Source organism: Anomaloglossus baeobatrachus, chromosome 6, assembly GCF_048569485.1.
Source record: "Anomaloglossus baeobatrachus isolate aAnoBae1 chromosome 6, aAnoBae1.hap1, whole genome shotgun sequence".
NCBI lineage: Eukaryota > Metazoa > Chordata > Amphibia > Anura > Aromobatidae > Anomaloglossus > Anomaloglossus baeobatrachus.
This window is the reverse complement of record NC_134358.1, coordinates 378,569,150-378,595,314: the sequence shown is the minus strand read 5'-3', so window position 1 is coordinate 378,595,314 and position 26,165 is coordinate 378,569,150. Positions and strand designations below refer to the sequence as shown.

General features: G+C 44.8%; 1 protein-coding gene across 3 annotated transcripts in view; it reads left to right on the top strand.

Annotated features, from left to right (window-relative positions):
- The window catches only part of COBL (cordon-bleu WH2 repeat protein), a 593,805-nt gene that overhangs the window by 438,379 nt on the left and 129,261 nt on the right, over positions 1-26,165 (top strand). For 2 of the 3 annotated variants that reach the window (XM_075315047.1, XM_075315046.1), the window contains 2 exons: positions 6,821-6,938; positions 16,694-16,867. In XM_075315047.1, coding sequence (XP_075171162.1) covers positions 6,821-6,938; positions 16,694-16,867 — 292 coding nt within the window. The remainder of the gene's footprint in view (positions 1-6,820; positions 6,939-16,693; positions 16,868-26,165) is intronic. The other variant, XM_075315048.1, reaches the window with a different exon arrangement.

The window sequence follows — 26,165 nt, the reverse complement described above, 5'->3', positions numbered from 1 at the left end:
GGTCCCACCTTGCTGCGCAAATGGTGCCCCTGCTTACCCATGACTCTCCCTGGGATTCCCTAAGGAATCCCTAAACTAGGACCTGCCCGTCCCAAAAGTTATTCACAAAATAAAGATTTGACTGTGAGGGATTAAACAACCAAAATAGCCAAAGCAAACACTACAATGAGTGTAGTTATCTAAATAGAGTCACAAAAAAGGAAAAAGTGTATACAAAATGGCTAGGGATAACTGGTGCGCACCACAGTGCCCAGCCAAATAAATAAATAGATAAAAGATAAGCAATACAATTACAAGTCAAACCAGTAAAAAAAAGGAAAAAGTAAAAAACTTTCCTTATTGATGCATTTGTTCAGAAAAGGACGGGCTCAACGCGTTTCACCTGTGCTTCAGGTTCATCAGGAGCCATGAGTAGGTTGTGGATGTCCCAGGATGAGGTGGATACTCTTTTTGGATTCCTCCCATATTGTTAATTGTTAGCTTTATTCACATGACTGCTAAGGTCAACAAATGGCCATTCATCAGCTGCAGGCCATCAATATTTCAGAGTAGATGTCTGATATAATGAAATACACTATCAAAGCAAAAAGGACTTTGTGCGCCACAACATGAAGTTTGTAAAAACATAATAATCCAAGACATGATTATTGCATATAAAATATTTTTTATATATAACTTTCCAATTCAGGAGAAGTGCCCCTCCACAAAATCAGCACGTCATTGATGTACCTAATCCACTGTTGGATCTGGTCGGCGTCCTGCACATCACCCCCAAACACCTCCGTCTCCCAGAACCCCAGGAAAAGGTTAGCATAAGAAGGCGCACAGGCCGCCCCCATTGCAGTCCCCCATTTCTGTAGATAAAACCTATCCCTGAACGTGAAGAAGTTGTGCACGAGGACAAATTCTAACAAGTCATAAATTAAACGACAAAGATGGTAATCCAAATTGCTCATACCTAGGAAGAAGTCAACGGCCCTTAGAACCAATTGGTGGTCAATAACTTTATGATTTTATCCGCCTGTTAAATTCAGTATATCTTGTGCCAATAAATTTGTGTCCTCATTTACCCTGTAATTATGTTCTTTGAAGTACGGTATATGTATTCACGTTGACCCAAGCATATTTATTTATTTAATAAAAATAATGTTTTATGTGCAATAATCATGTCTTGGATTATTATGTTTTTACAAACTTCATGTTGTGGCACACAAAGTCCTTTTTGCTTTGATAGCGTTCCCCTTGTTGTTAGGACGTGCCGATACGACCTACAGAAGGCCGTGAGAATAATTCCATTTTTTTTCAGATTTTTGTGTTATAATGAAATACAGTAGTAAGGCTGCAGCAGGCCAGTGGCTGCTGATTGTCTGCAGCTGTCATGTGACACAACAATGTCACCTGACTTACTGGGATTAGCAGTGCCGACTTCCCTGGGGAACATGAGTGGGTTATTTAAATTTATTATGTGATCCTGAAGTGGATCCGAAAGCTGGTGTCACACACAGCGACAACGATAACGACGTTGCTGCTACGTCACCATTTTCTGTGACGTTGCAGCGACGTCCCGTCGCTGTTGCTGTGTGTGACATCCAGCAACGACCTGGCCCCTGCTGTGAGGTCGCCGGTCGTTGCTGAATGTCCAGCTTCATTTTTTGGTCGTCACTCTCCCGCTGTGACACACACATCGCTGTGTGTGACAGCGAGAGAGCGACGAAATGAAGCGAGCAGGGAGCAGGAGCCGGCGTCTGGCAGCTGCGGTAAGCTGTAACCAGCGTAAACATCGGGTAACCAAGGGAAGACCTTTCCCTGGTTACTCGATATTTACCTTCGTTACCAGCCTCCGCTCTTGCTGCCAGCGCCGGCTCCTGCTCTGTGCACATGTGGCTGCAGTACACATCGGGTAATTAACCCGATGTATACTGTAGCAAGGAGAGCAAGGAGCCAGCGCTAAGCAGTGTGCGCGGCTCCCTGCTCTCTGCACTGTGACATGTAGCTGCAGCACACATCGGGTTAATTAACCCGATGTGTACTGTACCTAGGAGAGCAAGGAGCCAGTGCTAAGCGCGGCTCCCTGCTCTCTGCACTGTGACATGTAGCTGCAGCACACATCGGGTTAATTAACCCGATGTGTACTGTACCTAGGAGAGCAAGGAGCCAGCGCTAAGCGCGGCTCCCTGCTCTCTGCACATGTAGCACAGCGACGTTATGATCGCTGCTTCTGCTGTGTTTGACAGCTAAGCAGCGATCATAACAGCGACTTACAAGGTCGCTGTTACGTCACCGAAAATGGTGACGTAACAGCGACGTCGTTGTCGCTGTCGCTTAGTGTGAACCCAGCTTTAAGTAGGGTTTTCCATTAGTAGACACTACCTTTAAGATCATTGCAGTCTATGAACCTGGTGAATTTGTTTTAGCTATTTACAATAATGTTTGTTTTATAATGAATTGTAATATTTTAATATCAGTTTAATACAATAATTGATACGTTTATTTTGTACTTGAGTTAGAAATGGTCTTCCTGACTTGTGAGTGAAATACAGAGCATACTATTATTGCCATCTATGTGAGCCAAAGAACTTTTGTGGTTCCTTGCTATTCTATCCTCTAACGTCTCCACACACGTCTCAAGTACTGGGGTGTTATATCAATTTGTACTGCCAAGTGTGATGGTATTGCTGAAATAAATCACCATGGTCTGAATGGACTTTAACTTGTAAATGGAATCAAACATCTCTAAAGTGTATTGGGGATTGGCTTCTTGGCTGGACTAATGCAACACATTTGTTGGTCATGTGTATGCAAACCAAGTTCAAAACAAGCTCATAAATTATTAATAAGATGTCACTTGAAAGCAGACCAAATGTGTTTGTGTAGTATCTAGAAATCCTCATCACAATTACTGAAAACATTTGTGACTGAATGGACCTATGGATGGTCACTGGCAAAGTGGCTAATACTGTGGTAGGGGATTGGCATTAAAAAGAAGTATGTGACAGTGGGTTAACTCCAAAAATCACATTTTCTTATCCATAAATGAAAACACCACACTTAATTGAAATATTTAGATAGTGTATAAGTCAAACCACATATTTGCTACATGGCATTTAAATGTATTTCCAATGCTCCTTGTTACTAATATCTGTATATAATGCTACTATAAGGCTATGTTCACAGGTTTAGTATTTGGTCAGTATTATACATCAGTAGTTGTAAGCCAAAACCAGGAGGGGGTGATAAATGTAGAAGAGGTGACATGTTTCTAATATACACTGATTGATCCACTCTTGGTTTTGGCTTACAAATACTGATATCAAGTACTGACAAAAATACTGATGTGTGTACGTAGCCTTAGAGTTTGGTAGGTTATTAAGGTTCAGTGGGCATTAACTGTGAAATATCTAACAGAGACTGTTCAACAATGTAAGAACGCTGGTACTACTTTGAGCTCTCGGTGCTTCTGGACATGGCAGTGTCCATGAGCCCTTAGGCTTTATTCACATGTTACTGTTGTTGACTGGATGTTCAGGAACCCTGCTAATCTCGTTAACATTCATTGTATGTTTTCTCCTGTGTCCTTTAGGCTGTGTGCACACGTTGCGTTTTTTACCGCGGAAACGCTGCATTTTGAACCGCAGCGTTTCAGTGGCAAATTGCATGCGTTCAGTTTTCCCAGCAAAGTGTATGGGAAAGCTGAAAAATCAGTGCACACGCTGCGTGTCTTTCCGCAGCGTTTTGGATGCCAAAAATCGGTGCGGAAAGAAAAGCAGCATGTCACTTCTTTTGTGCATTGTGGCTGCGTTCTCTCCCCCATTGAAATCAATGATGTGGGGTCAGAACGCATCTACACCGCATGGACCTGCTTTTTTGTTGCGGTCCGCGGGCTTTGTCGGCACGCCAGAACGCAGGCATTTACCTGGAAGTGAGGTCAAGAGGTTTCCTGTTGACCTCACTTCCTGGCAAAGCCCCCGGTGTCGCCAAAGTGCCCACCCCGACCCCCGACCCCCCTCCCGAAAATCCAACATGGCCGCGCGCACAGTAGCGCACCGGCCGCCCTGCTTTTATGTTATCTGTCGTATGTGCCTTGAAACATGCGACAGAAAAATGCACCCAGGCCCTGCCCGTTCACCCCAATTCCCCCCGGTGTCATACATACCTGTCCGGTCTCAGCACTGATCCCCCGCGGCTCCCTCCGCCTTCACAGCAGACGCCGGCCGGTCACATGTGCAGAGCAGCTGACAGCCAGCACTGTGTTCAGTGTGAGCTGTGCTGGCTGCTCGGCACTCTGCAGCTGTGACCCGGGGAGAGTGGGTGCAGATTTTTGCACCCACTCTCCTCAAATGGAGGGTCTGCCCTCCTAGAAAATGGGGGATACGTTCCCTGAACGTGCCCCCATATTCTAGAAGGTCCAGAGCCGATGTGGGACATCCAAATGGATTTCTGCGGACCCATTTTTTTTATTAAATTGGAGAACAAGGGAATGATTTGGGGAGTGTTTTTTCTAATAAAAAATTTTTTGTTGTCTTTTTTTGCTTTTGTTTACTGTCAATTAGTTATGTCGGGTGTCTGATAGACACCGTGACATCACTAATTGCTGGGCTTGATGCCAGGTGACATTACACATCTGGTATCAACCCCATTTATTACCCCGTTAGCCAACGCACCAGGGCGCGGGATGAGTTGGGGCAAAGCGCCAGGATTGGCGCATCTAATGGATGCGCCACTTCTGGGGCGGCTGTGGCCTGCTATTTTTAGGCTGGGAAGAGTCCAATAACTATGGCTCTTCCCACCCTGAGAATACCAGACCTCAGCTGTCAGCTTCACCTTGGCTGGTGATCTAATTTGGGGGGACCCCATGTTATTTTTTTTTTATTATTTTTATTTATAAATAAAAAAAAAAAACCTGGGGAGCCCTCCAAATTGATCACCAGACAAGATGAAGCTGCCAGCTGTGGTTTGCAGGCTACAGCTGTCTGCTTTACCCTGACTGGCTATCAAAAATAGGGGGGACCCCACGCCATTTTTTTTTTGTTTTTGTGATAAAAACTAGGCTAGGCACCCTTTAGTGCCACATGAAAGGTACTAAAGGTGCCAGCTTAGAATATGCAGGGGGGGGTGGGACGTTGTATATATATTTGACCTCCATTGACGCTTTTTAGGCTGGATGCCCACAATCGGGGTTTGCAGCGTTTTGGGCGCAGATTGTTTTCCCTGCGTCCATGACGCTGCGTTGTGCAGTAGAAGCACAGTGGAAGGATTTTTAGAAATCTCATGCCCACTGTGCTTCTTTTCTCCGCAGCATAAACTGACCGGTGGCGCAGCTTCCCGAGCCTCAGCATGTCAATTTATGCTGCGTAGATGAGTGTTCTCTGCAGGTAGCATAGAGCTCCACAGCAGCCTGAACCCAAATCGTGGGCATGGGCAGCTGCGTTCTCCCGTGGGAAACACTCACATCTCTGCAGGAAGGCTGACACTGGGTACTAGACGCCGTGTCGCTGGATCATGGCCACATACCCCAACAGTGAGAATATTGTTGCTACAGCTACATTTTGGGGGAAGTAGCTGTGGATTCAAAATGATTAATATACTCCTGAATAAAATCCTTGAGGGGTGCAGATTCCAAAATGGGGTCACTTGTGGGGGTTTTCTGACGTATAGGTACCCAAGTCTTAAAAAACGCACCTAAAAAAACGCATGAAAAACGCATGAAAAACGCATGCGTTTTCGATGCGTTGTTTCTCAAAAAGCATTGTTTACTATTCTCCCCTCTGCCAGAGGGTGCGTTTTTTTCCGCGCGGAAAAAAAAGCAACGTGTGCACATACCCTTAAAGGGAATCTATCTTCAGAAAATGACCTACGGTACTTTTTATGGTTCCAGCTCTCTTTAGGTCATTGATCATGTCCTCCCAGGTAGTTCTGGGCTGATTCCTGACCTTTCTCGGAATCATCCTTACCCCACGAGGCGAGATCTTGTATGGAGTCCTAGATTTAGTAAAATTGACAGTCATCTTGCGTTTCTTCCATTTCAAATTATTGCACCAACATTGGCAATGTATGAGATACTTTTCCCCACTGTATGTGTTCTGTAATTCTCAGCTAGGACTTTAATCTGATTGACTACTTTGCCAAGCATCTTAAGGGTAAGTTCACACAGTGCGTTTTTCGGGTGCATTTTTGGCCTCAAAACTGCATGACTTTGCTTCCCCAGCAAAGTCTATGAGTTTTCATTTTTGCTGTCCGCACACAACTTTTTTTTTAAGCTGCGTATTTGAGCTGAAAAAAAATTGGACATGTCAATTCTTTCCTGCGTTTTCTGCGTTTTCCCCCCATGCAATGCATTGGAAAAACGCAGAAAAACGCAGAGATCAAAAATGCAGCCAAAAACACACCAAATTGCGGTAAAAACGCATGCGTTTTTGCCGCGGGTGCTTTTTTGTGCGTTTTTAGCGGCCAAAAACGCAGCGTCAAAAAAACGCAGCGTGTGCACATAGCCTAAAAGTGACTGCCCTTGATTCAGTGGAGGAACTCCTGGTCAGGTTCCAGAAAACGTCCAAGAAACACATATTTGGGTCAAGTTAAAAGGCAAACAAATTCTACTATAGAATGCCATTGCTATTGCTAAGGAGATGTCAGAACAGAAGAGATCAATTAATGATATACACTAATAAGATTATGCAGGCTCTGCTGATTTGTAAGGCAATACAATGATTCAATTATTTTAAAATTTTTCCATTTGTTTTTATTTTTTATTTATTTATTTTTTTTAAACATTGATACATTTTATGTTATAAAAGTGGGCGTTTCAATGTTGTTCTTCTTTCAGCTGTATGCTGCAGTTCACAAAGAACAGCAGAAAAAGAAAAGAAGAGCTCCACCACCGCCAACCTCTCAGATGCCAAATCAAAGACATGAAGATTTGGAAAAGAGGAAAAGCTACACTGGTAAGTATGTGAAGACAGCATGTTTCAGCCATTGGCTGTAATGTATTGCCGTGTCGTTTGCCCTCAATTTATGGAGCCTGCAGTGAAACCTGTAAGGCTGCTTTCACACATCCGGCTTGAGCAGTGCGGCTCAATCCGGCTGTGCAAGCTATGCAACGGATGCGGTGAAAACACCGCATCCTTTGCATAAGTTTTTCCCATGCGGCCCGTCCGGTTTTTGACACTTGCAGCATGCTACTGAGCATGCGCAGTGGCAAAAACCGCATGCGTTTTTTGCCGCATCGTGCCGCATCTGGCCGCCATAGGCATGTATTGAAAAATGCGCCACATCGGCTGGATGCGGCGCGATGCGTTTTTTTTTGCCGCACGAAAAAACGTGCCAGGCAACGTTCCATCCGGCCGCCACATCGGCTAAATCTGCCGCATGCGGCAAAAACCGGATGGAAAGCAAGGCCATGCGGCACAATGCGGCACTAATTAAAGTCTAAGCAGGAAAAACGCAACCGGCAGCAAAAAAAAACGGTTGCGATTTTCCTGCAAAGTGCCGGATTGTGCCGCATTGCAGAAACTGGAGGTGTGAAAGCAGCCTAACTTGCCTGTGATTGCAGAGTATGGCTGATCCTGAGACTTCTAATTATTGATGGGAATAGAAAGGTTTGATGAGCGACATAACTGCATCATTAAAAGTATTTTTGGACTCTTCTTCCATTTCCTGGCTGCTTAACATTAGTTAATTTACTAATATTTTGAGGTTAATATAGCTGGGCAAGTGCTTTTTAAGTTTGCTCACTAATATAAACTAACTGTGCTCTGATATCTATAAGAAGCTGCTGTCTGTTACAGAAGATCCTGTATTTATAGTATACTAGAAGGTGGCCCGATTCTAACGCATCGGGTATTCTAGAATTTATTGTGTAGTTAATGTATGATTTTTGTTATATATATAGATGTTGTTGTGTGTAGTTTCCAAGTGTTTGTGTAGGGCGCTGTAAATGTTCTGGGTGTTGTCTGGGTGGGGGTGTGTGAGAGCAGTGTTGTGCGTGTGTTGCGTTGTTTGTGGAGCGCTGTGTGTCTGCAGTGTTGTCTGAATGTGGTGTAGTGTGTGTTGCGCGGTTTGTGTGGGTGTGGGGTGCGTGTGTGTGTTTTGGGGGAGGTATGTTTTGTGCAATGTGTGTGTGTTGCGCGGTATGTGCGTATATTTGTGTATGCTGCGGTGTTTGTGTGTTGGGTGTTGTGTGTGTGCGGCGTTGTCTGTGTGTGTGTGTGTCTGTGTAGGGCGGTGTTTGTGGCCCCCAGTGTGTGTGTGTGTGGTGTGTTGTGTGGTGCGCGTGTGGCAGTGTGTGTGTGTTTTGGGGGGAGGTGTGCACCCCCATCGTGCTGCATCCACCATGCTGCGCACCCACCATCGCGCTCCATCCCCCATGCTGCGCACCCCCCATCGTGCTCCATCCCCCATGCTGCGCACCCCCCATCGTGCTCCATCCCCCATGCTGCGCACCCTCCATCGTGCTCCATCCCCCATGCTGCGCACGCCCCATCGTGCTCCATCCTCCATGCTGCGCACCCCCCATCGTGCTCCATCCCCCATGCTGCGCACCCTCCATCGTGCTCCATCCCCCATGCTGAGCACTCCCCATCGTGCTCCGTCCCCCATGCTGCGCACCCCCCATCGTGCTCCATCCCCCATGCTGCGCACCCCCCATCGTGCTACATCCCCCATGCTGTGCACTCCCCATCGTGCTCCATTCCCCATGCTGCGCACTCCCCATCGTGCTCCATCCCCCATGCTGCGCACTCCCCATTGTGCTCCATCCCCCATGCTGCGCACTCCCCATCGTGCTCCATCCCCCATGCTGCGCACCCCCCATCGTGCTCCATCCCCCATGATGCGCACCCCCCATGCTGCGCACCCCCCATCGTGCTCCATCCCCCATGCTGCGCACCCCCCATGCTACGCACCCCCCATCGTGCTCCATCCCCCATGCTGCGCACCCCCCATCGTGCTACATCCCCCATGCTGCGCACTCCCCATCGTGCTCCATCCCCCATGCTGCGCACTCCCCATCGTGCTCCATCCCCCATGCTGCGCACTCCCCATCTTGCTTCATCCCCCATGCTGCGCACCCCCCATCATGCTTCATCCCCCATGCTGTGCACTCCCCATTGTACTCCATCCACCATGCTGCGCAATCCCCATCGTGCTCCATCCCCCATGCTGCGCACTCCCCATCGTGCTCCATCCCCCATGCTGCGCACCCCCCATCGCGCTCCATCCCCCATGCTGCGCACCTCCCATCACGCTCCATCCCCCATGCTGCGCACTCCCCATCGTGCTTCGTCCACCCATGCTGCGCACTCCCCATCGTGCTCCATCCCCCATGCTGCGCATTCCCCATCGTGCTCCATCCCCCATCCTGTGCACTCCCCATCGTGCTCCACAGTCACACATCAGACAGTATACACGCACACATCTGATCGCATACACTCACACCCCACTTCTGCCTGTGCCCTCCGGTGGGCGGTCCCAGCAGCTGTGCTGCACGCCGTGCTCCTCTGCCTTCTGCCGACACGCACACATCCGATCGCATACACGCACACATCCGTTCGCATACACGCACACATCCGATCGCATACACGCACACATCCGATCGCATACACGCACACATCCGATCGCATACACGCGCACATCCGATCGCATACACGCGCACACCCGATCGCATACACGCGCACACCCGATCGGATACACGCACACACCCGATCGCATACACGCGCACACCCGATCGCATACGCGCGCACACCCGATCGCATACACGCACACACCTGATCGCATACACGCGCACACACATTGACGATATCGCACATACGCGCTCACACACTCACAACATCCGGAGATACCACATGCTTCCGGCCATGTGATCCTCCGGCAGGTCCTGGAAGGTCACTGCACGCACAGTATCGCCGCCGAGATGCAAGCGATATCACTGGATGTTGTTGTGTGTGGATGCGATCTGATGTGTGTGTGAGAGTGAGTGAGTGTGATCTGATGTGTGTGTGTGTTCCGCCGCTGCAGGACCTTGATGCGCTCACCTGCTCCCGCTCGGCTTCTGGTGAGTATGATCGAGGGTCTTCTTTCTTCTGTCTTCTCTCTTCTGCACGTGTACCGGGAGCCGGTGTACGCTGGTAACCATGTTACACAATATTACCCGATGTGTATCATGGTTACCAGCGTACCCCGCCCCCCGCACGCACGTGAGCCCACACCAGCGTACGCCGGCAACCCCAGCAATGCGAAGGTATGTGTCGGCTGGGTTGCCGGTGTACGCTGGTGTGGGCTCCCGGGGGTACAGCACTCACCTGGGAGTCAGGGCTCCGTGTCAGTTCGGGGAATGGGGGCAGGGCCAGGGTGGGCGTGCAATGCGTGAGGGGGGCGGGGCGTGGCCGAGTTGCCAATGCGTGCAGGGGCCGGGGCGAGAGGCCAATCCGTGTGGGGGCGGAGCATGGGCGAGCGGCCAATCCGTGCGGGGGGGGCGGAGCCGAGGCGAGCGGCCAATGAGAAGCTTGTCGCGGTAACGACAGAATTTTGGAGCAAGACAGAGAGACAGACAGACAGACAGACAGAATAAGGCAATTATATATATAGATTACAAAGTCCTATCTTTACACACGCACATTGCAGTATGGAAATGCATTGCTCAATATGTTAGTTTGTATTGGTCACATTACACAGGTAGGTATGATGTATGCATATATACCCTTAAATGTGTCTTGAGACAAAAGTAAGTATATTTTGTAATAGTTAACAGTAGAACTACTGGACTCGTGACACCTATATAGAAATACATGGTGCAAAGTAGTGAAAATGACTACCTCAGTAGTTCTAGTGTTAAGCTGTACATGTTTTACAGGCAATGCAGTTTTCCTGGACTGTAATATTGATGCAGATCCAGAGGCTGACATTTTTACCTATTCTTCTTTGCAAAATAGCTGTAGCCGAGTGAGATTGGATGGAGGCGTCCGAAAAGCAATTTTCAGGTCTTCTCACTAATTTTCAATGGGATTTAGGTCCGGAAGGTGACTGGGTCATTCACACACATGAATATGCTTTGTTCTAAACCATCCATTGTAGCTCTTGAAGTATGTTTAGAGTCATTGTCCTGCTGAAAGGTGAATCTTTTGCAGCCTCTAACAGGTTTTCTTCCAGAACTGTCCTTTTTTTCCCTTCTCTTTTTTCTTTTAAATTCTGTTGAGGACAGTGAGAAGAAACTCAGTTTTATGTGACACTTGTCAAAACTAAGTGAGAGAAACCCAGGCTTAAAAAGTCGTATTCACCATAATGGCTTCAAACCCACTTAGGAAGACATTAGGAAGAATCTTTTCATGCGTGAGAGCCACTATCACATGGCTTTTATATCTGCATGGATGTAACAACTCTGATATGTTGGTCTGTGAGCTGAAGCACGTTGTGTAGGAGTCCTATGTATTATACAGTATGCATTATCATACTGAGCATTTGTGAGCTGAGAGCACTGGAATGTCAGAAAGTGCAGATAAAAATGACATTTGGAATCTGCGTTGTTTCATCTATGCAGTCTCGGCAAATGCTAATTGGGATGAAACATACTTTAGAGATTCCTTTTAGTAACTCTGTGAATGCATACTTTTGAAACCTGACAGCATGTGGTGCATATGCTGTCAGGGTCCACGGGTATTACTGGTGACAGCAGATGGCTATGTGACCACATATAGGCAGTTTGCATACATCCAGTCACATTCCGACTAGACATGTTCAGCTCCTCACAATGAGAGACGCCGAGCATGTCTAGATGGCAGGTGACGAAAACCAGAAAAAGAGGGACCTATCATATAACTGAGTACATCACTATAAATTGACAAATAATTTATTCATGAAAATACAGTTGCTAAAAACACTTAAAAGCACATACACATACAAAAAGGACAGAAATAACTGGAAAACATAGCATCCACCTGCAATATCAAGTCAACCAGAACAGTAATGAATACAAGTGCATAAAAACCAGCCCTATATATAGTCGGCAGGTGACCGCAACTATGATTACATCCATGTGATCCTGTGACCACCTGCTCCCTTCTGTAATTATGGTGAATACTGAAGTCGTGTACATCACATGTACTTAAAGACTGCAGACTTGGAGCTCAAACCCCCTTAAAGGGAATATGTCTGCAGTTTTTGACCCTAATCTGAGAGCAACGTAATGTAGAGACAGAGATTCTGATTCCAGCGATGTGTCACTTACTGAGCTGCTTGCTGTCATTTTTATAAAATCAGTGTTTTCACTGCTGCAGATCTAGGAGTTATACAGAGTTCATGAATATGCTGGACTACCTGGCAGCAGGCCAGGTAGTTCTCTAATGATAATCTAATGCTGATTAAACAGTGATTTTATCACAACTACACTAAGCAGCTCAGTAAGTGATACATCGATGGAATCAGGATCTCTGCTCCAACGTTATGCTGCTCTCAGATTAGGTGGCAGAAACCTGGTGACAGATTTCCTTTAAGGATTTTACTATGTACAGTTGCCAGGAAAAAATAGCATGCTCTGGGTAGGTCTATCTTCGAGCATGTACTCTTCTGTAGGTATAAAAGAGTTCTGTAGGATTTATTACTATTTTTGTGTAGCTAAAAAATATGTATGGCCCTAAATCACCCTGACGTAGTTAGATAAATGGAGTGGCTGCAAATAGAAACATAGTTTTGTACTGTAGATTTAGATAATTATCTGGATATTAAATTATGCTATCCTTAGTTGAACTCCTTTTCCAAACACATGCTAAATACATTCATTAGAATATATTACAAGAGCCACCCATTGTGGAACAAACGATATGTAACGGCTACGTGTTAAATTTAACGACAACTATTTTGTCACCTACTTGTTTTACATTTTCTTTTTTAAATTTTTAATTACATTTGAATCATGAAGGTCAAGGCAAAAGTTTGGTTATTGTGAGCCGTGGGGTCAGTTGGGGGAATGTTAGACCAGGATTCTAAATAGACTATTGCTCGCCTTTTCCACAACAGCTACGGTATATTGGTAAGGCTCTGATCACACTAATGCCTGGTTCTCCCACAGGGTTTTGCATTGGTAGAGCAAGGCAGTTTTTAGCATTATGCTTGAAGTAAAAATGATAAGCACTAAAACCCTTGGTGGATACTTCTGTCATAAATAGAAGCCATAGAGCTGAGTCACGCCAGCCTTATTGACATGTGCCAGGAGGCATATGAATAGATATACATATATGCCTCACCATAAATTCTTCTACCATCAGAGTAAAGGGTACTTTACACCCTGCGATATCTGTACCGATATCGCTAGCGAGCGTACCCGCCCCCGTCGGTTATGCGTCACGGGCAGCAAATCGCTGCCCGTGGCGCACAACATCGCTAACACCCGTCACACGGACTTACCTTCCCTGCGACGTCGCTGTTGCCGGCGAACCACCTCCTTTCTAAGGGGGCGGTTAGTGCGGCGTCACAGCGACGTCACACAGCAGCCGTCCAATAGCAGAGGAGGGGCAGAGATGAGTGGCTGGAACATGCCGCTCACCTCCTTCCTTCCTCATTGCCGGTGGACGGAGGTAAGGAGATGTTCGTCGCTCCTGCGGTGTCACACATAGCGATGTGTGCTGCCGCTGGAACGAGGAACAACATTGCTAGTGACCAGACAACGATTTTTGGTTATTAAACGACCTCTCCAAGACAAACGATTTTTGTCTCTTTTGAGATCGTTTAAGGTCGCACATAGGTGTCACACGCTGCGATGTCACTAACGACGCCGGATGTGCGTCACAAACACCGTGACCCCGACGATATATCATTAGCGATGTCGCAGCGTGTAAAGTATCCTTAAGACTTGTGGTATAGCGAACACCACAAATTCATGACAAGCAGCATCCAGCAAGCCCTCATCCTGCCCCAGCACTACCCACTTTGTCGGAGATAGGGGAAAATGGTGTGAAAATGCACAGCCTGCACTTATGTGAAAATTTTACAACTTTTCAAAGCTTTTTATATCAGAATACTGGTTTAAAAGCATTGATAAATTGGGCCCATAGTGTCTAATTCTTGTGAGACCGTTTTTTGGGATGGTTGCGTTGTGTTTTCTGCTTTGTAATATATCATAGTTAGAGCAAAATAAGTGTTGAACACTTTCCAGTTTTTGATGTAAATATGTTTTTAAAGGTGCTATTGATACAAATTTCTCACCAGATGTCGTTACTACCCATCCAATCCACACTGGGAAAGAAATCAAACCATAGATGTCCATAAATTAAGTTACGTGTAATAATGAGAAAAAATAAAGGGAAAAAATATTGAACACGCTTACCGAAATGTATTTAATACTTTGTGCAAAAGACTTTGTTGGTGTTGACATCTTCAAGAGGCCTCCTGTATAGAGAAACTGGTCGCATGTAGAGTTGGGCAAACCTGCAGATGTTCGGGTTAGGCAGATCCGGTTGGACTAAAAAAAAAAAAAAAAAAAAGGCTGGTTCTGGACTGGACTTAATCCCAAACTTAAGCCCGAAACCTGAACCCCATATAAGACTATGGGAACTTGAACTTGTGTGCTGTAAAATGGTGTTTGTAAGGGCTAGAGGGCTGAAAAAGGAAGCAAAACAGGGATTAAAGCAGGACAATACTTACTGAGTCTCCGCGCGGCTTTCACATTGCTTCCGGGACTGTTCATTAAAACTTATGAATATGCACTGCTTCTCCTACCCACCCTCTGTAATAGCGTCTGTGATTTGCAGTCAGACTATGCCCCCACCCACTTTGGCAGCGTCTGTGATTGGTTGCCCTCATACCAGCTGTTTGGGTCCCGGAGTGGAGTGTAAAAATAAATAAATAATTGGAAAAAACGGCATAGGGTCCCCCGTATTTTGATACTCAACATAGATAAAGCAGACAGCAGGAGGCTGCAGCCCCCAGCTGTGTGTGTTATCTTGGCAGTGTATCAAAATATGAGGGACCCTATGTGGCTGCTTTTAAAATGATTTAAATAAATCATTTAAAACAACAGCGTGAGGTTCCCCACTATTTTGATACCCTGCTGAGATAAAGCGAACAGCTGGGGGATGGGGAGATCCATGGTTATTGGGCCCTCCGCAGCCTAAAAATAGCAGCCTGCAGCCACCCCAGAATAGGCGCATCTATGAGATGCACCAATCCTGAAGCTTACCCGGCTCATCCCGAATGCTGCGGAGTGGTGGCAATCAGGGTATTATGAGGGGTTAATGACAGCTGTGATTTGTCAAAATATCATAGCTGTCATCAAGTCTGCAGTTAGTAATGGATAGGTGGGTAAGGGTCTAGGTGACGCCCCATTACTAATCATGTAAGTAAAAAGAAATAAACACAAAACAGAGAAAAATCCTTAAAAAACAAACAAACAAAACACACGCTTTCTCCAATTTATTCACCCCCAACACACCCCTGCAGGTCCCATGTAATCCACACCACGATGTCCCACAATGATCCCATCTCTGCTACATCTGAGGTTGCAGTGTGCGGTCATATTAGAAAATCTGACCGATCACTACAGTCAGGGACACACTGATGGAGACGCAGTTGTGAGAGCAGTGATGACAATGAAATCACCTGACGTCACAGCTTTTGGTTCCTACAAAACCCCAGCTATGAAACTCAATGAACTCTGTAAACTCACCCCAGATGAACTCTATGAACTCTCTATAAGCACTGTTAGGTATAGTGAAAATCGCGGTCTCCAGTAAACTCTGGCTTTCACAGGAAAACCACCATAAGAAGCACGAGGGTTTTCAGCAGAGGCCCAGATGTCATGTCAAACCATTAGCGCGCCGTGATCACATTAGGGGCACACAAATGGTTGCATAGAATGACTTGCTTTCAGGCACGCATTAAATTCCACTGTCATAGATTGACAGAGGTATTTAACAGGTCAACAGCTGTTCGACTGCTCGACTGTTCAAGGCACATGATGGCTGAATAATTCAGCTATCATCTGCTGACAAAGATACATGCTTGGCTTGTGAGCCTGCTTCAAAGTCAGAGAGCTGGCATATGATGTACCAGTATGTCATACGTCAGTAAGAGGTTGAAGGTGCAGTATCTAAAAAATCACCTTACCTTTTTGATATTTCTTTTTCTTTTAGCAACTTAATTCTCAAAATTTCAGTAAAATGTATACAATTATGGCCTTAATCAAGCATGTTTAAGTCCTTGTGCTGTCCATAGGTAAATGGATAGCATATAGACAGTGCCGGGCAAAAGCAAATCAATGGGGTGTTCACATGAGCGCTTTCAGACTCGAACTGATGATCCATGTGCAAAAAATTGCAACAAGCATTATGGTACTCTGATAGGTACTATTAAAGAGCAGATGCAATATGTGCACTGTTCCTAAGACATCTGCTTTTATCTGATCCATTACAATTACCGTAATAACATAAAACACTGTATTTGATAAAAACGTGATGGCATAAGAATGACATTACATATGAATAATAGTTCATTTTCTTTCTGGATGAAAAACTGTTTTACATTGTGCAAATCACAGTCTATTGCAAATACCACAATTACTCCTCAACTCACTTTAATATATTATTTGATTAAGATTTCTTATTTATAAAATGTCACCCATTTTCTAATCGAAATGGGTTTGCTTAAATACAGTATAGTAAAAATAATATACAATTAATACATTTTGCATAAAATAATTTGTGTATTTTCATAGGTAATGGACGGCAGGTACCACAAAAGCCCCCAAGAGGAAACTCCCGAAGCCCACCCCAGTTAATGATACCCCCACCCCCTCCCTATCCTCCTCCTGATAATTTCATTGTGGACCCACCAGTGTTTGAAAATGGAGCTCCTCTAACAGGACCAAGTAGACCCATACCTGCTAAACGTAGGTTCTGTCTGAATTTTGATACGCTCCTGTCAGCTCCACTTTTACTTTGATATATCCTGCTTCTCCTATAAGTGTCTTTGCCCTTTTTTCTTTCCCTTCACATTCTTCCTTTCTGGGGTCTTAACAGATCACTGAAATTGATTAAAGAAAATAAGAAACATATATTATAGCCCTGCCACCTTTCATGGAAAATACCTTTAGCCAAAGCAGTGATCTTTGAAGACTACTTGGGTCTAAATTCTATTCCTTGGGTGGCACTTTGTTGTTTATGCTTTTACCTTTATACTTTCTTTTAAAGTGAACCTGTCAGGTCCAATATGCACCCAGAACCAAGAGCAGTTCTGGGTACATATTGCTAATCCCTGCCTAACCGTCCTTGTATACACTAGCATAGATAAAAGGATCTTTAGAAAAAAGTATTTCTAAAGATCTTTTATCTTATGCTAATGAGCGCGAGGACTAGTCCCAAGGACGTGTTTGCCCACAGTGGTGTACTAACATGCTATTCAATGCAGTGTCAACAGAGGTGACCAGCTGTGTTCGCTGTGAACGCTCTTCTTAATACTTCCAGTCATGCGCAGTAGACCTCTCTGAAGTCGGGACGTGTACACACAGCTTCAAACTGCGCATGACCGGAGGTACCCAGCATTCAGAAGTGTAACAGCAAACACAGGTACGCGCGTCACCGCTGGTGATGCTGAATTGAATAGCATATTAGTACACCTCTGTGTGCGGACTAGTCGGGAGATATAACACCCTTGGGACTAGTCCCTACGCTAAATAGCATGAGATGAAAGATCTTTAGAAATACTTTTTCTAAAGATCCCTTTAGCTATACTAGTGTATACAGGGACGGTTAGGCAGGGATTAGCAATATGCACCCAGAACTGCTCCTGGTTCTGGGTACATATTGTACCTGACAGGTTCCCTTTAAGGTTTAGTCCTGCTCCGCTCACTTGCACACCAATGTGCACAATCTGCAAGTGTCGTGCGCCTGTCCCTTTCTGATGAATGGAACAGGTGCATTATACGTGTTGACCACACACACATGCTGGCAGGTGTCACTAGGCTTGGTGTCATCTGCCTCGCTCACTGGCAGGACTAACCTTTAAATCATTTAAATAGTTTTAAGATTTGGTACTTTCTATGGTAGTATCTGTAAAATATATATATATATATATATATATATATATATATATATATATATATATACTAGCTGTACTACCCGGCTTCGCCCGGGTTAATAACTGCTGTTAACAAAATAGAATGTATTAACAAAAATGTATTCTGCACACAAAAAACACAAAACAAATGGATATAAATGTAATTATTAAATTGTTGCCTATATTAACAAATCAGAGCTCAGATTAATTAACTGTAGCAAAATAGAAGCTAAGCTGTTGGCAGCCTGATAAATCTCCAGGCAACAGAAAGCCCTCCCCCCTGACAGTATATATTAGCTCACACATATACATAATAGACAGGTGATGTGACTGACAGCTGCCGTATTTCCTATGTGGTACATTTGTTGTTCTTGTAGTTTGGCGGCTTATTAATCAGATTTTTATTTTTGAAGCATAATACCAGACTTGTGTGTGTTTTAGGGCGATTATGTGGCGAGGTTGGTGTATGTGTGGTGAGATGTGTGCTGAGGGTGGTATATGTGTTCAAGCACGTGGTAGTGTGTGGCGCATTGTGTGTGTGTTCATATCTCCGAGTGTGGTGAGTATCCCATGTCGGGGCCCCACCTTAGCAACTGTACGGTATATAGTCTTTGGCGCCATCGCTCTCATTCTTTAAGTCCCCCCTTGTTCACATCTGGCAGCTGTCAATTTGCCCCCAACACTTTTCGTTTCACTTTTTCCCCATTATGTAGATAGGGGCAAAATTGATTGGTAAATTGGAACGCGCGGGGTTAAAATTTCGCCTCACAACATAGCACCGGACGCTGCCCGGAATAGTAACTTTCTCTCTGTTTCTCTCCCATTCTCTGTCTGTCTCCCCCTCTGTATATATCTCTCTGTCTCTCTCTATCTCTTTGTCTGTCTGTCTCTTTCCCTGTCTGTCTCTTTCTCCATCTGTCTCAATCTCTTTCCCTGTCTGTCTATCTATCTCTTTCCCTGTCTATCTATCTCTGTCACTTTCCCTGTCTGTCACTTTCCCTGTCTGTCACTTTCCCTGTCTGTCTCTTTCCCTGTCAGTCTCTTTCCCTGTCAGTCTCTTTCCCTGTCAGTCTGTATCTTTGTCTGTGTCTATCTCTTTGTGTCTGTCTCTTACCTAGTCTATGTCTGTTTCTTACCCTGTCTGTGTCTGTCTCTTTCTCTGGCTGCATTGTGACACGCCAACATTCCATATAAGGGCGTGGCTGCGCATTCTTCTGAAGTTCTGGCTGCACTGTGGCTCCGAGCTCCATTCGCTTTAATGTAGGCAGGTTTTTTGGCGAATAACTGTAAAGAGCGGGGTTAAAATTTCCCCTCGAAACATAGCCTATGACGCTCTCGGGGTCCAGAAGTGTGAGTGTGCAAAATTTAGTGGCTGTAGCTGCGACGGTGCGGATGCCAATTCCGGACATACACACACACACACACACACATACACACATACACACACACACACATTCAGCTTTATATATTAGATAGATTATATATATATACATATATATTTATTTATTTATTTAGGTTATCATGTAAATTTTATTCAAGTTTAGCCAAGAAATGATTGTGCTGCTTAAAATATGAAGAAAGAAATATACAGTATTGAGAAAAAGAAGATACAATAATGGTCTTCTATCAAGACACACAAATTGCTCATAGGCATCAACTGCAATTTCAGCAATACATCTGCTAACAAATATTAACCATATAATGTATGGAAAACATTCTCAGTGGTCAATATGAAATATAAATAGTCCAATAGTGGGAAAGTAATTTTCTCTACAGCACATAGTGTTCATTTTCAGCAAATAAAAGCAAAAATTCTCAAATATCTGCCTGTTGTCAATCAGGATGACATCCTGGGAAAGGTACTAAAAAATAGTTGCATGTGTGTGGCAAGACGAGGCCGATCCTTGGGAAACATACTTTCCCCCAGCCTTTTTTCCACAGTAAAAATTGAGATAACTCCGGCACACTACTAATTTTCCCATAAGAATCAAGGAGACATGGTAGATTTGAAAAATCTTTTTTCTTTTATTTTGCTTGTGAGGTAGTGAAAAAGGTGCTGTACATAAGTCCGCCGACGTTTCGGCCAATCGGCCTTCCTCAGGTCGGACAAAACTGGAAAGCAGCAGGAGAAGAAGCAAAATAGAGGTAGATATATTAGACCGTATGTACGAACAGTAGGGTGAGCACTGTTGTATGCAGGAACATCACATGTAGTTCTACTGGGAATAGTGACTCACTATAGAGGGGATACCTCTTGTCAATCGGAAACAATAGAATATCGTGGTCCTCTGGTGGCCGTTCTGTGACTACCAGAAAATAGGTATGGAGGGTCACCAAGTTACGTCAAATATGGCCAGCAACCTGTGTTCAGGTGAGCTACCAGCATGCTTTAATATATTCAAAGAATCACGTGTCCATGTTATATATGTATTACCATTATTCTTAGGCGTTCACAAATCTTGTTATTCCAAAGTAGCTGTAGCTCCAGTAAGCGTTCTAGGTTAGGGGCTGGAGAAGGGTATGCGGAATAAGATAGGGCCTGACCCGGGTAGTGACCTATGATTCCAGGTGCTAAGGTATGGGAGAGGGTCCCAGGAGATAGGGGGAATCCGGGCAACTACCGGCGGGTGTCAGAGGTGCTGGGTAGCTGGACCGCGGTAGTCCATACCTATTTTCTGGTAGTCACAGAACGGCCACCAGAGGACCACGATATTCTATTGTTTCCGATTGACAAGAGGTATCCCCTCTATAGTGAGTCACTATTCCCAGTAGAACTACATGTGATGTTCCTGCATACAACAGTGCTCACCCTACTGTTCGTACATACGGTCTAATATATCTACCTCTATTTTGCTTCTTCTCCTGCTGCTTTCCAGTTTTGTCCGACCTGAGGAAGGCCGATTGGCCGAAACGTCGGCGGACTTATGTACAGCACCTTTTTCACTACCTCACAAGCAAAATAAAAGAAAAAAGATTTTTCAAATCTACCATGTCTCCTTGATTCTTATGGGAAAATTAGTAGTGTGCCGGAGTTATCTCAATTTTTACTGACTGTTTTTCTCCAGAGCACCTACACAAGGTGAAGCGAGGTCTTTTTCTCACTAATTTTTTCCACAGTAAACCGACAACAACATTGGTTGCAAGTGAAAGGTTTTTATAGGTGTGGGGGATCCAGATGTAATGTATGTCCTTATGCCCAAAATAGAAAAACTGTGATTTCACTTCCTTCTGGTAAGACGCATACAATACAATCTTTTATCAATTGTGATACAGATCATGCAATTTATTGTATTGAATGTGCAACAGTTTTTTTTTTTTTTTTTTTTTTCTTCCTTTCTCTCCCTCCAATGTGTTCAGTCACACAGTTCATTGCAATGAGATTAAATATGACTTGCTCTATGTCGTTGCTGAAATACTATTAATGGTACTTTATATGAGATTCTCTATACTATGGTGTTTCACAATCCCTTCCCCCTTCTTTTTGTCCAATCCTACTTTTTGTTTTTAGTGTGTGATTTTTAATCATGTGTTACCAATTGTCTCTAACTATATTGTTGATCTTTACCTATAAATGTCTAGAGCTCACTAAAAATGTTAGCCTATGATTAAGGACGCTCTTTTGCGTCGGAAACGCGTCAGGGTCTTCTGAATATGGATGGACTTTTTTAATACTATGTGAAAATAAAGAAAGAAATTATTTTACGTTGGATGTCCCGATATTTTTTCCTCTTATTCAAGTTACAGTCCACCTGGCGGACTTCATATCGTTGCACTCCATGGATGTGTGGTGACCTATTCCATTGGACGTGTCAAGCTTTCCTCCACTTCGTCTGTTGTTATAGATAGTCCAATACACTTAAGAATATCAGAATGAAGCAAAAAATAAATCCAACTCTGGCGCTCAGGAGAAATTTTGAGGGGCACAGTATATAATAGAATTGTTTTTTTTGTTTGATTGAATACAGTATATGATGTTGATTTTTGTCATTGCACCTAAAAAATGTCATTTGTCTTAATTATTGTACCTTGCTCACTGTACATATATATGTATATGTACCCAAGGGCTCCTTATTTAAGCAGACACAGCAACGAGTATATGTGTTAGAAAAGGAGACTGAACTGGTTATATACATAATAGACCACTGACACGTTGCCAGGATAATATAAATATCTCATTACCATGGCCTCTGTCAAGGGGTTAGATATATTGGGCACACGTGAACAATTAGTTCTTGAAGTTATATTAAAATCAAGAAAAATGGACAAGTGTAAGGCTATAAGCGACTTCAGCAAGGGACAAATGAGTGGGTTGGAGAACTGGGTCAAAGCATCTCCAAAAAGGCAGGACTTGTGGGATATTTCTGGCATGCAGTGATGAATACTCATTAAGCCCTTCAAGACATATGATGTAAATGTATGTCATATGTCATGTCCCAGCCTTTGATACAGCCTTTAACATCCGCGGGTAGGGCAGATCTCTGCACATGGCTGTTTTCCTGTTAAATGCCACTTTCAATCTCTGACAGTGGCATATAACATGTGCCCGCAGGGGAACTTGCACCATCATTTCAGGGTGCCGATGGGTTGCTATGACAGCTGTGCCTGTCATTACGATTTTCCTGTGAAAGCCAGTGTTTGGCTGGCATTCATAGGAAATGCACTGCTACGTATAGCACAAACAATCAGATGATCACAGCTTCAAGTCCCCTAAGGGGAAAAAAAGTTTTAAAAAATACGAAAACCCCCCCAAAAACACAAGTTTAATTCTCCCACTTTTTGCCCCATTAAAAATAAAACAATTATAAAAAATAAACATATTTGGAGTAGCTGTATTTGTAAAAGTCCTATCTATCTGAAGATTAAATAAATTAATCTGATCGCTTAATGGTGTAACAAGAAAGAAATCCAAACCCCAGAATTACCATTTTTGGCCGCCACAACATTTCAATAAGAGGTGATCAAAACATAGCATCTGCACCAAAATGGTATCAGTATAAACATCAGCTCAGGGCAAAAAAGAATAAGCCATCACACAGCTCCAGATCCCGAAAAATGAAAATGTTATATGTCTCGAAAAACGGCAACAAAAGAATTTTTTTTTTTTACAAATTTATGATTTTTTTTCATCCTGAAATAAAGACTGTACCTGTTTGGTATGTACGAACTCATACTGACCTGAGAATCATATTACCAAGTCAGTTTTACCAGATAGTGTTTATGGTACATAAAAAGCTCATAAAACAATTGTGAAATTGTACTTTTTTTTGCAATTTCATCGCTCTAAGGCGGGCTTTGCACACTACGACATCGCAGGTGCGATGTCGGTGGGGTCAAATTGAAAGTGACGCACATCCAGCATCGCATGCAACATCGTAGTGTGTAAAGCCTAGATAATACGATTAACGAGCGCAAAATCGTCGTAATCGTATCATCGGTGCAGCGTCGGCGTAATCCATAATTACGCTGACACGATGGTCCGATGTTGTTCCTCGTTCCTGCGGCAGCAAACATCGCTGTGTGTGAAGCCGCAGGAGCGAGGAACATCTCCTACCGGCGTCACTGCGGCTTCCGTAGGATATGCGGAAGGAAGGAGGTGGGCGGGATGTTTACATCCTGCTCATCTCCGCCCCTCCGCCGCTATTGGCCGCCTGCCATGTGACGTCGCTATGACGCCGCACGACCCGCCCCCTTAGGAAGGAGGCGGGTCGCCGGCCAGAGTGACGGTCGCAGGGCAGGTGAGTGCATGTGAAGCTGGCGTAGCGATAATTTTCGTTACGCCAGCTATCACACGATATCGCACCTGCGACGGGGGCGGGGACTATCACGTGCGACATCGCAGCATCGGCTTGCGATGTCGCAACGTGCAAAGCCGCCCTAAGGGCGGCTTTGCACACTGCGACATCGCAGGTGCGATGTCGGTGGGGTCAAATCGAAAGTGACGCACATCCGGCGTCACTTGCGATGTCGTAGTGTGTAAATCCTAGATGATACGATGAATGAGCGCAAAAGCGTCATTATCGTATCATCGGTGCAGGCTCCGACATTTCCATAATGCCGGTGCCGCGACAGGTACGATGTAGCTCCTCGTTCCTGCGGCAGCACACATCGCTGTGTGTGAAGCCGCAGGAACGAGGAACATCTCCTTGCCTGCCGCCAGCGGCTATGCAGAAGGAAGGAGGTGGGCGGGATGTTTACATCCTGCTCATCTCCGCCCTTCCGCCGCCATTGGCCACCTGCCGTGTGACGTTGCTGTGACGCCGCACGACCCGCCCCCTTAGGAAGGAGGCGGGTCGCCGGCCAGAGGCGATGTCACAACGTGCAAAGCCCGCCTTAGAATCCTCTTTCAATTTTGCAGTACAATATGGGTCAGAAGTAATGGTGTTATTCAAAAGTACAACTTGTCCTGCAAAATACAAGCCCTCATATGTCTATATTGATTGAAAAATATAAAATGTATGGCTCTTGGAAGGCGGGTAGGGAAAAAATTAAAATCACCTTGTCATGAACGGGTTTAAGGGAAGGTATCACCTACGGTATATTGTTTTTTCAGAAATGAAGAAAAATTATTTTACCTTTTTTGAAAAAAATATTGTACAGTTTTATTGTTTAAAGTTTGAAATTGTGAAAATTTGATCTGTTGGGGGCCATGAGGACTGGAGATTAGGATACACTGACCTATATGAATAGTTGTATGCAAACACAACAATACTCTTGGGTGGGAGAATATTACAAGCCATTGTTTTAAACCCCTTAAGGCCGCTTTACACGCTGCGGTCTTGCTAGCGAGATTGCTAGCATGCGTACCCGCCCCCATCGTTTGTGCGTCATGGGAAAATCGCTGCCCGTGGCGCACAAAATCGCGTGGACCCATCACACTAATCACCTGCCTAGCGACGTCGCTGTGACCGTCGAACTGCCTCCTTTCTAAGGGGGCGGTTCATTTGGCGTCACAGCAACGCCACCCAATCAAAGCGGAGGGGCGGAGATGACCGGGACGAACATCCCGCCCACCTTCTTCCTTCCTCATTGCGGGCGGCCGTAGGTAAGGTGAGGTTCCTCGTTCCTGCGGTGTCACACATAGCAATGTGTGCTGTCGCAGGAACGACAAACAACATCGTACCTGCAGCAGCAACGATAATTGGGAATAGGGGGGCATGTTAGCGATTTTGCACATTTTTGCGATGATTCAAAATCGCTCATAGGTGTCACACGCAACGACATCGCTAGCGCGGCCGGATGTGCGTCACAAATTCCGTGACCCCAACGACATCGCTAAAGCGTAGCGTGTAAAGCGGCCTTTAGTGACCAAGCCAATTTTGACCTTCATCGCCAGCCCAAATTATGAAATTCTGACCAGTGTCACTTTATGTGGTAATAACTCTTGAACACTCCAACAGATTCCAGTGGTTCTGAAATTTCTTTTCATTACACATTGAGCCGAGTGTCATGCAAGTTTACCTGCGACTGAGGTCTGACCATGCGAGCGGACCTCAGCTGCGGAGGGCGGGCCGGCACTGAGGAGGGAGGGATTTATCTCCCTTTCTCCTCCGTTGCCGGCTATTGCCATTCTCGCACTGCACTCGCATTACACCGGTGTTCCGCGAGTGCAGTGCGATTTTTCTCTCGCCCTATATACTTGAATGGGTGCGAGAGAAAGAGTCTCGCATTACAATCGCAGCATGCTGCGATTGTTTTCTCGGTCCGATTAGGGCTGAGAAAATAATCGCTCATGTGCGCTGACACACAGACTAATATTGGTCCGAGTGGAATGCGATTTTTTTTTTTCCTTAAACAGATTTTATTGAAAATTGAAATGCAAGTTACATCAGAATGTGAATCAACACATGTATCAAAGAACAATTGTAAATAGTCTCATTGCATATCATACCCAAAAGGATATTGAGCATGTGATAAACCTTCAAGTACAACGCATGTAAAACACAATCCTTATGCTATATTAATAAACCCATAACAGAGTCCTTACATCAAGACCATATCATAGAGAGAAAAAAAAAGGAAAACAAGATTAAAGGTCCAGTCACACTAAGCAACTTACCAGCGATCCCAACAACGATAGGGATCGCTGGTAAGTTGCTAGGAGGTTGCTGGTGAGATGTCACACTGCCACGCTC